The following is a 14,923-nucleotide window of genomic DNA, read 5'->3' as shown; positions in this document are numbered from 1 at the left end:
TTCTTTGTAAGGTTTTGTATTATGATATTGCCATTGCCACCTCACTTCACAAGAGTGATGGTTATTACAGTAATAAGTATTACATTTATAAATGAAGTTTTGGTAAGCTCATTGCTCATTACCCTAACAAAAACAACTTTGCGCTTCCGCAGCCGCATGACTCATGTCTGACCACGGAACAATGCTTAGGACAAATTAAAGCTCTGTTTATAATAAAGGCATTTTATGAGCGCCTAGTTGCTGCTGCCACAGTAGTTTATTTACGATGCACATTAGTTTGGGTCTTTTTCCATTGATGAAACAAATACAGCCATTTGAGTCTTTTTCCATCGATGAAACAAATACAGCCATTTGAGCCTTTTTCCATCGATGAAACAAATACAGCCATTTGGGTCTTTTTCCATCGATGAAACAAATACAGCCATTTGAGTCTTTTTCCATCGATGAAACAAATACAGCCATTTGGGTCTTTTTCCATCGATGAAACAAATACAGCCATTTGAGTCTTTTTCCATCGATGAAACAAATACAGCCATTTGGGTCTTTTTCCATCGATGAAACAAATACAGCCATTTGATTCGTGCACATCTCTTCCTTGACATTACTCGCTGTCTCAGTTCTTCTCTTCGCGCGCTTTAAACTCTTAAAGCTGCATTGTCACCAGTTTACTTCCGGTCGATTACGTAACAATCTCCGATGATTTTTAACGGAAAACGCGAAAAATATTTCAAAATATTTAAGGCAGTGTGTCTATTGGAAGTTTCTTCGAGGATGTGATCGATAATTTAGAGAGGATGGCCTGTTGAATATCTCGGATTTTAATAGATCCTTTTGTCTTTTAACGGTTAAGGTTTCCGTCGGACCTCCAGAAGTAAACTGGTGACAATGCGGCTTTAAGTCTCTACCAGCTTGCTCCTTTGCATCAATGGCGCTCAATAAGTCATTTTCTGTTTTTGACAATGCCATACGAGTGTCGCCAAGTTAGAATCAATTTTCGCTTTACACAAATCAACCTCGTGCTGCATCCGGATATCTACCTCCGTAATTCATCTCGTCTGTTTTTCAGTTTCTTCTCCAATTGATAGTTTTCTTCGAGGCGCGCTTGACGCCATGAAATTTGTTGATAAATTGTCTTTAAATCACTCTCGACAATTTTTCTTTCTCGTCTCAGCTGCAGCACAACAACAGAATGGTATGCAATTTCTTTCATCGTACCATTAGATCATACTTTTTGTGCCCTTACTGCGTTTTAAAAAAAGATCATCCTAGATTAGATAGCCCAAATTCCGCCTGGCTCTATTCCATGGTTGTAATCGATCAGATCTTGAAGTTTGGGATTCCTGCGTTATCTTCGCCACAGAAACCAAAGACCACCACCCCACCCCCCCTCGAAAAAAAATACCCAACAACCACTGTTGTTAAATTTAATTTAGCTATTTTTAGTGAAAAAATCCTTACCTTTCAAGTTAAAATTATAATTTCAGCTTATATTCAAACTTATTTTTGTTTTTGGTTTAGTGTGCTATTTTTGTTTCTTAATTATGTGGCGTCCGCGGAGGCAAATAAAAAAATCATAGTAATTTACCGAAATTTTGTTATTATTTGGTAAATAAATTTGATAAAACATGCGCTTGCATGCTCATTACTTGCCCTGGAGCTGCTCAATAAAAGGCCTTTACCGAACCATTGAATACGTTCTTTACGCTCCAAGGCGCAATAAAAAGGGCTTTGTGAAAACACTTTCACATGAAGAAGCAAATGCAGTCTAGGATAGCCCTTTTTCTATGCGTACCGTGTTTGATGAGGTCGGTGTGATAAAACTATTTTCCCCTAGCTAATTTGATGAAATGAGTTTTTTCCACATGATCATTACGAAGCTAATGGATAAAGCTTGTAAACGGCAAGTTCCCATGGAAACCACGGATCAACTTAGGCAAATGGCATTTTGCTAATAACGTGCACGAAACAAGGGCTAACACCATTTACAGCTTTAAACGTAACCTTTCCATTTTTGTTGTAGTGATGGATAGGTTTGTTCGAAATCTCAAGTCTTGTGCATTATAGTGACATCTCAAGTAGTGGAATTTATGTATGGATGGCAGCTCGTAAACAAAACAGGTCATTCTAGAAGAACAAACAGTCTTTCAGATTGAATTAATGAATGTCTGGCTCTGCTCCTACCGAGCGCTTATTGGTACCATATCAATCTTGTGGACGTGAAAAATCAAATTCTCATTCCTTTTGGCAGAAGACTAAAGGCGAGAGAAGTTCATGAACATGACTTCGTGTGAGAAAATCTCCAGACTTAGTGAAGCACACGAAATGACACTTAACAATTTAGCTATTGCACAATTCCACATTCAGAAACTACGAGACGAGATTTTACGACTGGATTATTCAATAGCACAATCAAACGTGCGCCAACAAAGCCTGAACTGTGAAGCTAAAAAGTTACACCAGCAGGCACACGAATTGGATAGAAAATGCATACTTGCATCCGTTGAATTAAAAGGTATGAAATCAAACATAAACCAGAGCGAAGTGGAAATTATAAACGAGATTGACAGGTTAAAGAAAAAGTACAAAGCCGTGCAGAAAAGTAATGCTATTTTGAGAGAAAAGCTCAAGGCAAAAGAGAAAAAGACTGTCAAACTCAAGTCGAGATTGTCTCTTATAAGTTCATGGAACGTGCGGACATAGAATGCACTTCAATCACGAGCTCATGATACCCGGAGGCAAACTTTAGCTTGTCAACCTTCGGTTGAGGTCCCTGTTTGTTTACTTCAGGTTAATATACAGAATGTCAGTCAAATTCCTTTATATTCATAAAGGTTGGTCTATGGTCTTCAGTAGAATACAACGTGCAACAAGAAAATAAGTTGGAAACATAAGAGGGAGCGCAATGCCTTGCGCTTGCTGTTGCGCATGCGTCAAAGTCTCAAAAAGAGAAAATTGCTATAGCTACACGGGCAGAGGCCACTCTACGACGACAGTGCTGAAAAACGCAAGACTAGTTCCAGTACCGCGCGGTTAAACCAGTTTTTTTTGTTTTGAAATGGCGGCGTTTTACCGGCGAACTGTCACATTTCGACGAATGCTAAGAAAACTAGACCAAAACTAAGGCTATAATTTTCTTTATGACTCCCTCATTATCAAAAAAATCTGTCATCTCTTGTACAGTATGGTTTTAATGTTGTACAGTTAGTCAAAACAACGACTGAAATCATCCTTTCGTACCTTTACTCGAACGAGTCGACACTGAGATTCTGTTTGTTTTCGCCAGAACACGCGCATGCGCATACGTTATTCAGCACTGGCCCTTACCACTTAGATAAGGTCAACAAAATGCCGTTTTTACCCCTGAGGCCTGTTGCACAAAGCTTGAATAAGTCTTATTCACTGGTTAAATCCTTATCCAGCGGATATAAAACTTATCCGATTTGCGTGATTTGTTGCACAAAGCCCGAATAAAAGTTATCCAGCGATTAAAGTTATCCGGATAATAGAGATCGGATAGAATCTTATCCACCGAATAAATGTTAAGAAAAAAAACAAAAAGACGTCTTGCTTTCAAATTAATTGTCAGAATTTGCATTTATTCAAGGCACAGTGAAAGTTGAAACACATGCAAACGACGAATTTTACAGTTGGTAAATTTATAAGTTACATGCAGCTCTGGCAGGAATGGAATCAATCTATGTTGCCCGTTCTGCCGAGAAATGTGACTTCCAAAGATAGGAAGAATCTAAACATTATCCCTTTTGATGATTCCGTGATTTACCTACACTTTGCCTCCAAACACTTTGTTTTCTGGCAATTTTTGCAGCTCTTTAAACGGTCGCCATTTTGTTAAAGGAAAAACAGCGCGCGCTTTGCATATTTATCTTGGAAACAAGAAGCTGACTCTTAAGCACACTCTTAATTAGAGTAATACAATATTTTTCTTTATTTTTGAAATTTCCAGTGTCGCTTGTGAGGGCTGGGTGGAATAATGGATGTGTGTGTGTGTGTTATTTTATTTTTTTTTTAATTACACATTTGAAAGTATTTATCTCGTTAGATCGTTAGAGCCAGAGCAAAAAAATGGCAAGTTTTCCCAAAATAAGTTCTGGTTAACTACGGTAAGCTTGAATTTTTGCTTAGAGGTTCCTTATGTTATGTAAACCAACATATCAAGTGTTTTTTCTAATGGATTCGTCTTGGAGATATGAGGCTTGAAGTGAAATTTTTAAATGTTCAAAGTATGAATTCTCCTCGTTTTTAGGGAGAAGTCGGGCTCTGATCAGAAATTAAGCCAACTTTGCTCGCTAATATCTAAATTTCATATCTTCTAAATTTCCTTAAAATTTGGAATTAAGCTTTTGGTCAGAGGAACTCCTTGTATGCGGAATCTTAAGCTTATATATTGAGAATTGGAAAATTTCATGCCATTTTTTGCTCTGTCGTCGTTAGAACAATAGGTTTATATTCCCAAATAGATTTAGCAAATGGATAACGTTTGTCAACCGCTCAAATATGATACATAATTGCTAAAATATCGACATAAAACTATACAATTAATTATCTAAGTAATTAGCAGAAGCTAACTGATTAGTCTTCCATTCAAAAAAGGTATTGTGTTTACTTTACTACTAACAATGGAACATGAGAAATAGCAGCAGCTAAACAGATTCCTGCAGAGCAATACTGCAGAGAAAGAAGGGATTATTTCAAAACTTTTTTTTAATTGTCTGAAAATTATTTTTTTACAGAATAATTAAATATTTTTTCTGCCACCCAAGGGGTAGGTAGACGTACTAACTGAAACGCCACGGCGTTCTTAAACCACTCTACAAAATAACTCTTGTTTTGATTGGCGTACTTCTGGAAAACTCTTTGGCTATACGCTTCTGAGCATAAGCCATTTGCCCATTCTAAAAGCATTCGCAGAATATCCTTTACCTCATTGTTTAAGTGAGTCAGTGTTACTGGCAGTGAACCATATATATATATAATTATGTACCTTTGAGAAGGTCTATACGGAACGTAAGTAAACGATCATAATAATGCGCATATCTTCAACGCGCTTTTTCCCTATTAGCCCTACCCATATCAAACATATTCCCCACGGATAGTGTCCTTCGTATGTATTGCCTTATATGGGCATTGATGCCCATATTTAGAAGAGCTAAAGTTTTCCCGCTCCCTGATCTCCAGAAAACATGGTGAAAAATACTCATTCCTGTCAATTTGCGACTCGCGGCAACAATTATTTACCAAAACTTGCTCGCTTGGTCAAATCTTTTCCTTACTAATCCTATAAAGTCCTTTAACCCAGGCCTCCAAGAGATTGACCGAGCGGGTTTGAAGGTCACCCAAATATGAGTAAGGTCACCGGAACGCCAATAATATATGCATATGTTCAACAACGCGATGTTTCCCTATTAGCGTAGCAGTTAGGTCTACAGAATGTCAATAAACTTTATATGTATATTTTCTCAACCATGCGATGTTTCTCTATAAGCCCTACCACCAGTAGCTATGACCCATGATGCAGGCCCGTACCCAGGGGGGGGGGGGGGGGGGGGGTGCAGGGGGTGTGAACGCAGCCCCCACAACGGCCGAAAGTCAATTTCCGGTTCTCGATAGACGTGTTATTATAAAACTATAAAGTATAAGTTGGATCACTCTGGTATGTCATAAATCAATAAGTCAGACTTTATTGTAGCCAAATCCGACAATAAACGTTCTTTGGAGATACTGCAAAGGCATAAGAAATTCCTTTTTGCCTTCCCCCCCCCCCACCGATATGAAGAAAACGTTGTCGTTTTGGGGGTCTGGTATCGAGGAATCTTAGTTTGTTTTTAGATACTTGCTATAGAGTAAAGATGGTCACAGTCACTGTTTTTCTCTTCTGATTACAAGTCATAAAGTTTACGAAGCCCCTGCGATACGACAACATTAAAAATGAAAAAAAATCATGCAGCTTTTCCAAATAAGGAATATATCAGTTTCCATATGAAAACGACCGCATTTGGCATAAACGATTTTTGGTTGAATTTTCTTGATATGCCCCCTCCCCCCCCCCCCCCCCCCCCCAACACACACACACACAGAAAATCATTTTTCGCATTTCGCACCCCCCCTCCCCAAGAAAAATCCTGCGTAAGGGCCTGTGATGGGTTTCCTTATCCATTTTCGCCGCATCCATCACAAGTCACAATTTTCCAGAACTCTCTTCTATAGTTTGCATTGTAGAGGATGTAAATGATAGGGTTAAGACAGCTGTTGGTGTACATGAGCCATTGTGAGAACAATACCATGGCATTCATCGCCTCTGTCGTGATGTAGTCGGATTTGTCCAAATATAGAAATGTCACGTGATATGGAATCCAACAAACTGCAAACGTGACAATGACGACGACGAGCATGCGCACCAGCTTCTTGTGAGTTCGCATCGTCACTGAAAGAAAAAGAAAATCTCACTACGTAATGCATTATTCTTCTACCTAAACCAACTATTTCAACTTAAATAAACCTATTTATTTGATTTATTCATTTTTAATTCAATTCTATCAAAAGTGTAACAGAAAGCTATAATTTAAACCTTTTTACTACAATAAATTTATATATTGATTTATTCATTCAATTATATCAAAAGTGAAACAGGAAACTATATTTGTATATCTTTGAAACCCTAAGTACCGAGTTTTAGAAGTCTCCACAATTTGTCTTCTGGATACAATTCAGAACCGGTCGGAGCCTTTGGTGCGCGCTATTCTGACTGGATAAATATATTACGCATCCATTGTTTATCTGCATTGTTCTGACGTCCATTTTTGTATCAATAGGGAATGTTTAGCGGCTGTTCTCCGTTGAGACTTCTCCTCTGATAATTATGACAAGAGTTGTTATATAAACCGCTGTTATTTGTAATTGAATAATAATAACTGGGTACTTTACCGAAATGCTAACAGAGCTAACAGAGTTTCTCCCTGTTTGTTCTAATAGTCCACTTCGTCGTGTCGCGTCAGTTCTTCCGCGTGTTCGTTTGTCAACAGGATAAAAGGCCGTGCTAGCAAGTACGAAATAAATAGTCTGTACTTATAGCTTTGCGCGCAAAACGAGGGTAATATTTTGGATTTTTCGTGTTTTCAACATCATTAACATTTGTCGGATTTGCTGATTTTTCAACTATTCCTAATAATCTTTGCTACATTTCTTGCGAACATGTTATGTCAGATTCAGTTAGAATATTCGTCGAGTCGCAAACACGAAAATATCCGCAGGAAGTGCGGAGTGTCTGCTAATATTCCACTTCTTTCTTGCTTTTTTAGCAAACTTTCACTTTGGTTTCTGTATCTCATGTTTTTCTTTGCTTTGTTAGATTTATGCAAATAGCAAAGATAAATATTTATATATTTGGTCTTTTAATCTTTGTTGTTTACTTTCAACGCAAACACCAGCGCGCGCGCAATTTGCGGTCATCCGTCTGGGTACGATCCCGAGATGATGTAAGCAGGGACAAAATAGAAAATAATTGTGTTTGGGAACCGGCACGATTTAGCAGAACTGAACCGAAGTGAATCAGCCGTGGGCGCAATGCGCAGTTCGTGTGTTTATTTTTACCGCTTCACATAGATTCTTTTCCCAAAAGGCAGAAGTAAAAACAAAAAAAATAGGGAAAACTTGCAGTTCTGAGCTTATTTGTGGTTTATAAAATAGTGTGAAGTTCATCGAGTTTGATTGGTTGATTTTTTATTTCTTCAATTCGGCTAAAAAAAAATAAAAAAAACATGTAGGATGAATCATATTGTGTAGCGTTCTTTGTGTTTTTCCTGAAATCTTGTTTCGCTAGAAGATTTGTTGGGGTTCCTGTTTGGGAGATAATTGCCGATAGGATTGTCAACTATATATATAGTGGTTAAATCTAATTTAAATTCCCCTCATTAAAATGGCAGCGGCAAATTGTCCACCATTTGATAAGCGACAAATGATATAAATTACTAAAATAGATCCAAAGCTTGCCGAAGTATAGAAGCCTTAAATAAATATAGGAATTACGAGATAAAATTATCATGAAGAAGCTAAATTATTATGCTATGTTATTTTAATGGTCATCTTGAATTCCATATAACAAAGATTCTCAATTTTCTTGATTTTCTGTGTTTGTTTTTCAAATAAATATCAATCTGATACCCGTTACTAAAGGAAAAAATATATAATTCCGATGTGTAACGCAAATAAGGTAGAGGAACTTATCCATTGGATCAAATGACACAGGAGTTTGGTCCAACAACAAATTGAATACGCAAACTGGAGCACCGAAAGAGAGTAAACACCACAACCACATATAAGACCTTAAAGGCCCTTACCCATCACGACACTAAAAAAAGAAAAGAAAATTTAGAAATAGTTGCTTGTGAACAACTCCGACTACTGCGAAATGCCGGGTGAAATATTGCAATACGTATTTTGAAGACAGTGTGTGTTTTCTATTCAGCTATATAAAACTAGGTAAAGTTTGAGACACACAAAAAAGAACATGCCCCAGATTTTATTCATTTCCTCTTAGAATTGCATGAGCTGCGGGAAGTATGAAATAGATCTCATTTTGTGCACTCCCGTCTAAGAAAAAGACCGAGAGATTTAATTGCGTACAATCTCTTCTTATACGAAAAAAATTAAATGAGTACAAATTTCGTTAGTAATTAAGTAATATTTATTGCACCTACCTTCCTGTGTTGGGTGCAGCGTTCTCAGCTTGTAGATGATGGCTGCATACATTAGCGAGATAGCCGTCATGGGGAGCAAAAATAGTACTAAAAAGAGAAGCAACGCGTATGTTTTTCGTCCATCTTGCGAAGGCCATACCTCAATGCAACTTGTGACATTTAATCCGTCGCCCATTTCCCGCGTCACCTCGCTATACAGATGAACAGGAAAGGCGACAGCAGCAGATAAAAGCCATATCGCAACAACCGTTATCCAAGTTCTTGATATTCTGAATTTCCTCTTTGTGGGGAATACAATAACAATAAATCTGTCACTCGCAATAGCTACCAAAGTGCCCACAGAGGCTGAGACTGTGATCCCTTGTAGATAAGGCATTGTTTTGCACAGCCACGATCGAAAAGGCCAATGGCCTAGGTTCGTGTACACCAATGATATAGGAATGGTGATCACACACACAGTGAAATCTGCAAGCGCTAAGTTGGCAATAAACTGATTTGTGACGTTCCGCATTCGACGTTTTCTCGTCGCCAACATGACCAGAAGATTCCCAAGAGCTCCGATAATGCAGATGAATATGTAGGAAATGGTTCGAAGTGTTTTTAAGGACTGATCTTCGGAAAGTTTTGACCTTGAATTGATACTTGGATTTTCACTAGAGTTCGTCTCCATTGCCTTTTCTACTTAATCCTTCTCCACTTTTAATACTTCTGAGGATCCAATACAAACGTCACAGAGTGTGGGGTCTTCCTGAACAAAATCACAAACCTTTTAAACACACTTCCATAAATGATACCACAGTTTTCTTTTTGCAGATACCACTTTTGCAGTTTTTTTCTCAAAAAGTCATGATAAAAACACATCTCAAAACATTATAGCTCTTGTTTGAATATTCAATATTTCTTTGTGTAGAAGATCAACAACCTTTTTATCTAAAGATAAATGGAATTCAATTCGTAATGTGAAGTAATCACTTTGAGTACTCTTCTCTCTCACGGCAATTTGTTCTCTAGCAGGTCTTTTTAAGGGGGCGTCTGGGAATGGAAAAAATCGAAAATATAGCTTTCCAAAACACCGAACATTAATATCGAAGTGTGCAGTCAGTTTTCTTGAACCCTCCTCTCAGACAAATCTTAAAGAATACAACTTACGGCTTTATGTAATCTGGCTTCCTGCTTTGAAAAGTATTTCATTAATACTGACTTCTCTCGGAAGAGATCAACAACTTTTCGCCAACATCTTTCAGCTTTTTCGCGTTTCCTTTCAACTTTCCGTCTCTATATTTACCTAGCTGCTACTGTGGCTGTGTTGTCTTTGATTTCTACTTCTCTTCCCTTTCCGCTTGATGTCGGTAACCTTTTGAAGAAATCTCTTGCGTTGACTTTAGAGATTTTGACTTCATATTTCACTAAGCTGTCATAATTCCGGCACAAGCGAAGTAAATTCCCCTCCTGTCTTTCTTATCTCAATTGATAGGCGCTCAAATTTAAAGAATCGTTTTCCTTTAAAAAAGGTAAAATCAGCATGTATTGAATAAAATCTATTGCGCTGTAATTCGGATGAAAATCCGATCAGAAATTCCTTCATTGGTTACTTAAAATAAATCGAAATAAATAAAGTAATTTATATTGCATCAGAAATAAATCACATATACTGTCTTAAACATCAACAGTAAAACGCCTAGCAGTGTATTAGCAGGGAATCCGGTATTATACATGCAAAAAGCCTATGCGATTTGTGTGAGCGTAAACAATGTTGATTTATAAGTATAAGGCGAATCCTCTTAGACAGTGTAACGTGTTGTTTTATGACTCTCACGCAATAACAACTTAGGCTGTACAAAGATCTTCATAACAGGCTATAACTACTCGATGAACGACAACAAAAAAGTTAATTTGAATTACATTAGGCGGTTTGTTGTTTTTCGCCCCTACACGGAGATTGCGCCCCTACGGAAATTTCAATCAGAATTGTGAAAGAAAACGTGATCTTTACGGCTGACATCAAATAAAACGCTCTTATGTGTTATCGTGAGAATCTTAAGCGGCGTGTACTCTTTATTGGTAAAAATATGTTCACTGACGGGGGATCTTAATGCATTTATTTCTCTTCACGGAGAGCAAGTAATGAGCTGCTTGGGTGTTATTCGCGTACAACCTTATAAAACACGTTCTATTCTCAATTTAGAATATAAAGTGTTTTTAACGAGTTCCCACAGAGAAATAACGAAGCCTTTCCGGGCTACTTTTCTAAGCCTTTTTTTACAAGGAAATGCGTGCAAAACATCTATAAGGGAAAGTCATTGGTGTTGTGATATATTGCATTGCCTTAGGTTGTTTAAACGAGGGGTAAACATCACTTACTTCTTGCAAAAATCGATATTCTTTCTATGTCACATTTATAGTGCTTTGATTCCCCACTCAAGTGAATAAGGAATAAAGCGGTTTTAATATCAAACTTTATGTGTTGTACAGACATTGTATCATGTTTTCGTTTGTCGAAGTTTTTTTTTTTTTTTCGAGATAATGAATTTAGTACAAAGCAGCTGCGTCGGTTTTGATATAGTTATTACCTGAATTTCAAGTAATACTGATTTCTCAGTTATCAATCGCTCGTTTTAACGTGGTCCTTAGTTGCTTTAAAAATAAAACTTCGGGCAAAGTTTTTTACAAAGCAATCTATATAGATAAAGAAACTTAAAAGGTTTTGTGAAACTTCTAATGTTAAAATTTATGTATATGCGCTGGGATATAGCAGTCGAAGTCCCGGATGTATAATATTAACATGACAAATCAACATATAAACAATCTTTTGTTATAACAATCAATAATAAGCAAATGAAAAAGGCGCGAAATGAATAATTTTAAGGAGTGAGTTATCGATACAACCATTCAAAATAAATAAAATAACCATTAAATATATTATATACTGCTGGTATGAGTAGGATCTTGTTGCCTGCGTCGTCAGTTGATTATGAAATAAAAGATTTAAATAAAAAGTAGGAAAACAACGTAGATTTGTTTTTTTAAAACGATATTTCGGCAGGCCAATACATGCCTTTTTAATCAGGTTATAAATGAGTTACAAAACAGTTGCATGTTACAGCTAGTATATGTACAAAGTTCATTGATGATTAACTAATAAAAGATAAAAATAGCAGTTGAGTAAGGAGCCTGCTATCTATGGGGACCACCCCAGCCCCTAATTTTTTACCATATCCACCAAATCCACCAATCCCCCATTTGCCACATCGCCCTATCCCTTGGCCATGGTACTTGCAGTGCTGTGTGTCTGCTATGTATGGCGGACCACCCCTCCCCCTAACTTTTCACCATTTCCACCATTTGCCACATCGCCCTATCCCTTGGCCATGGTACTTGCAGTGCTGTGTGTCTGCTATGTATGATAGACCACCCCTGGTTTACGGCAAACTCGCCACCATAGCCAACTCGCCACCACCAGTTCAACTCGCAACCGGTAGCGAGTTGAACATTGGTGGTGGCTAGTTGGTGTGTAACATTATACGATGAAATTGAAGTAGCTGGACTAAAAGAAATTAAAGTAGACCAACAAATAAACCTATTTGAGAAGTTTTAAGGCTTTTTCGAGTTTGAGAATTAAAAAATCGATAAAGCAACAAGAATTGATAATAAACAATTGTTGTCGGCGTTCTCTATCGAAAATAAACTCCGAATCAATAGACCAAACACAGAAATATTCATCTTGAGTCTGAATCTTTCAGCTTCACTGTAGTTGCAATAAGTGGACTATTCGAGCGGCTTTTAAGCCGTACGCAAATCAAGAACAGTGCGAGTTGGGCTGTTCTTTTCTTCGATAAACAACAAGAACTTCGAGGCGGCAAAGCGCATCGTGGCGGTATTCGCTCGCTTTCGTAGCGGTATTCGCTCGCTTATATTAACTTTCACACAAGTACCGCAAATAAAGAATCATGTATGTTTTTGCTTTCATTTGAAGTAAAGCTATGTGTCTGCTATGTACGGGGGACCACCCCTCCTCCTAACTTTTCACCATATCCACCAGATTGTATTAGCCCTATCCCTTGGCCTTGGTACTTCTAATTCTGAATAACTCCTATATATATGCTAAGTATGTGTCTATAGGACCACCCCCCCCCCCCCCCCTTAAGTCATATGCTGCAGTGTTATTTTACCATTTGGCCATTTGCCACTAGTGCTTGACAAATGGCCATTTCGAAATGAGTTGGACTAATGGTCGTGGGTCCGAAGTCGTGGGTACGAAGTCGTGGGTCGTGGGTACGAAGTCGTGGGTCGTGGGTACGAAGTCGTGGGTCGTGGTACGGAGTCGTGGGTCGTCGGCACGAAGTCGTGGGTCGTGGGTACGAAGTCGTGGGTCGTGGGTACAAAGTCGTGGGTCGTGGTACGAAGTCGTGGGTCGTGGGTGCGAAGTTGTTCGTCGTGGGTACGAAGTCTTGGGTCGTGGGTACGAAGTCGTGGGTCGTGGGTACAAAGTCGTGGGTCGTGGTACGAAGTCGTGGGTCGTGGGTGCGAAGTCGTGGGTCGTGAGTGCGAAGTCGTGGGTGCGAAGTCGTGGGCCGTGGGTGCGAAGTCGTGGGTCGTGTGTACGAAGTCGTGGGTCGTGGGTATGAAGTCGTGAGTAAAGTCGTGTGTCCTGAATTTTTCAATTTTATTCCATAAATTGATTTTTCCGTGGTCTTTGTTTACAAATAAAGTGCGACGTGGGTTTGCATTTGACAACATACAACACATATTTGTTGCGGGGTCACTGCGCTAGCATGAAATAACTAAACCTAGGGAGGGGGGGAGCACAGCAATTTTACCATAACGTTCATTGATTACTCTGTATTGTCAAGAATCCTATATTGAGAGTAGAGTAAATTTCAAATTAAAATAATTAGTTGACGCTGCGCGAACTTTTGAACTCGTAGAGAAAGCCATGGAAATAAAAGTAAACATTTTGGATCTCTCAATAAACCTCTGCTATTTGCCCTTTATCAGAAAATGTTTTCGAGGGAATAGGGAGAATAAATTTGAGATTGCGAAGACAGAATTGAAGTTTAAACTAAGTTTATAATAGCGCGCGAATTTGTTGTTGAAGAATAGTGTAGGAAAAGTTATTTTCATACTTTTTAAACCCTTGCCCAAATGCCCCTATAAAACTTGTAAACTGAAATGGAAAATATCCAATTAGAAAAGACTTGGACCCTGAAGTATGTTATTTTACAAACCCATGAACGGCTTTTACGCCAGTAAGGCGCTCCTCGGCTAAATGACAGCGCCTAACAGAGAGTTTGATGGAAAGACAAAAGGCATCTACCTGATCTCCATGAATTTCTGGTTGAAAATAATACAAACAACAACGTGATTCGTTTTAATTTTCTTTCCAATAAAATTCATGATAATTTTTTTAAATAGTAAAACCGAAACTTGGTGTATCAACAAGACAATTTAAAAACTTTAATAAACAACCGGAATATGCCCCTTGAAAACAACTTTAATGCCCCTTGATAAACAAGTAACAGGTTGTAACAGAATGCGCTGTCACATCTCCGTGAAATGGTGGGAAAACATTGATCTCGTACACAGGCTTCTAGGCCCAGCCCATTTACCGAAGAAAAGTGAAGACTAATCGAAATCGCACAGTTTTGTTCAAACGAAACTCACGTCGCACTTGGCTTTGTAGACAAAGACCACCCGACTTCGCAACCACGACCCACGGCCCACGACCATTGGTCAAACTCTTTCGAAATGGCCAATGGCCATGTCAAGACAGTGTTTGACAACCCTTATTTTATCCGGGATAAAGGAAGGAAATTGTTTGTTATACCGAGGACTCCGTTATATAGAAGTCTGTTCATTCGAGGTCCCACTCTGTCCTTCATAAATAAGATGGGCTCAGAGAAAACCTATAGACACCTTTAGACCTTAAACCTTTTTTCAGACAATTTGACTTAACCAAAACATCCTTGCAAAATTGCCTGATTATTATAGGGGTGTATAATTATAATAAAAAGAAAAAAACGGATAATATAAATAAAATCCTAACTAGGAAAACTGACAAGGAAAACATATAAAAATTAAGTGTTTTAAAAATATGTATTTGAAAAGTCTTAGTATCACAAAATTTAGCCGCTGGTTAACATTCTTTAGGAGCTTGAGGCAATGGGAAAGATAAAAACTCCTGGGGTGTCTTAAGCTAATGACCAAATCAA

At 38.2% G+C, this 14,923-nt stretch overlaps 1 protein-coding gene and 1 long non-coding RNA gene across 3 annotated transcripts; one reads left to right on the top strand and one right to left on the bottom strand.

Annotated features, from left to right (window-relative positions):
* Positions 1–1,690: 1,690 nt before the first annotated feature.
* Positions 1,691–2,945, top strand: LOC116604707. Its single transcript, XR_007306750.1, has 2 exons — positions 1,691–2,512; positions 2,832–2,945. It is a non-coding gene; the product is annotated as an uncharacterized LOC116604707 (long non-coding RNA).
* A 3,143-nt stretch (positions 2,946–6,088) lies between these two features.
* On the bottom strand, positions 6,089–10,367 carry LOC5522329 (prolactin-releasing peptide receptor). Of its 2 annotated transcripts, none has more exons than XM_048723106.1 (3): positions 9,864–10,367; positions 8,715–9,458; positions 6,089–6,442 (listed from the first exon to the last, which is right to left on the bottom strand). In XM_048723106.1, the coding sequence occupies exons 2-3, from the start codon at positions 9,382–9,384 to the stop codon at positions 6,168–6,170; spliced, it is 945 nt and encodes a 314-aa protein (XP_048579063.1). In that variant the 5' UTR covers positions 9,385–9,458; positions 9,864–10,367; the 3' UTR covers positions 6,089–6,167. The 2 variants fall into 2 exon arrangements, with proteins under 2 accessions (XP_048579063.1, XP_001642084.2); XM_001642034.3 differs by having other exon boundaries at positions 8,715–9,462; positions 9,864–10,366.
* Positions 10,368–14,923: the final 4,556 nt, after the last annotated feature.

This window comes from Nematostella vectensis, chromosome 15, assembly GCF_932526225.1.
Source record: "Nematostella vectensis chromosome 15, jaNemVect1.1, whole genome shotgun sequence".
Lineage (NCBI taxonomy): Eukaryota > Metazoa > Cnidaria > Anthozoa > Actiniaria > Edwardsiidae > Nematostella > Nematostella vectensis.
The sequence above is the reverse complement of the archived record's forward strand: the minus strand, read 5'-3'. Positions and strand labels throughout refer to the sequence as shown.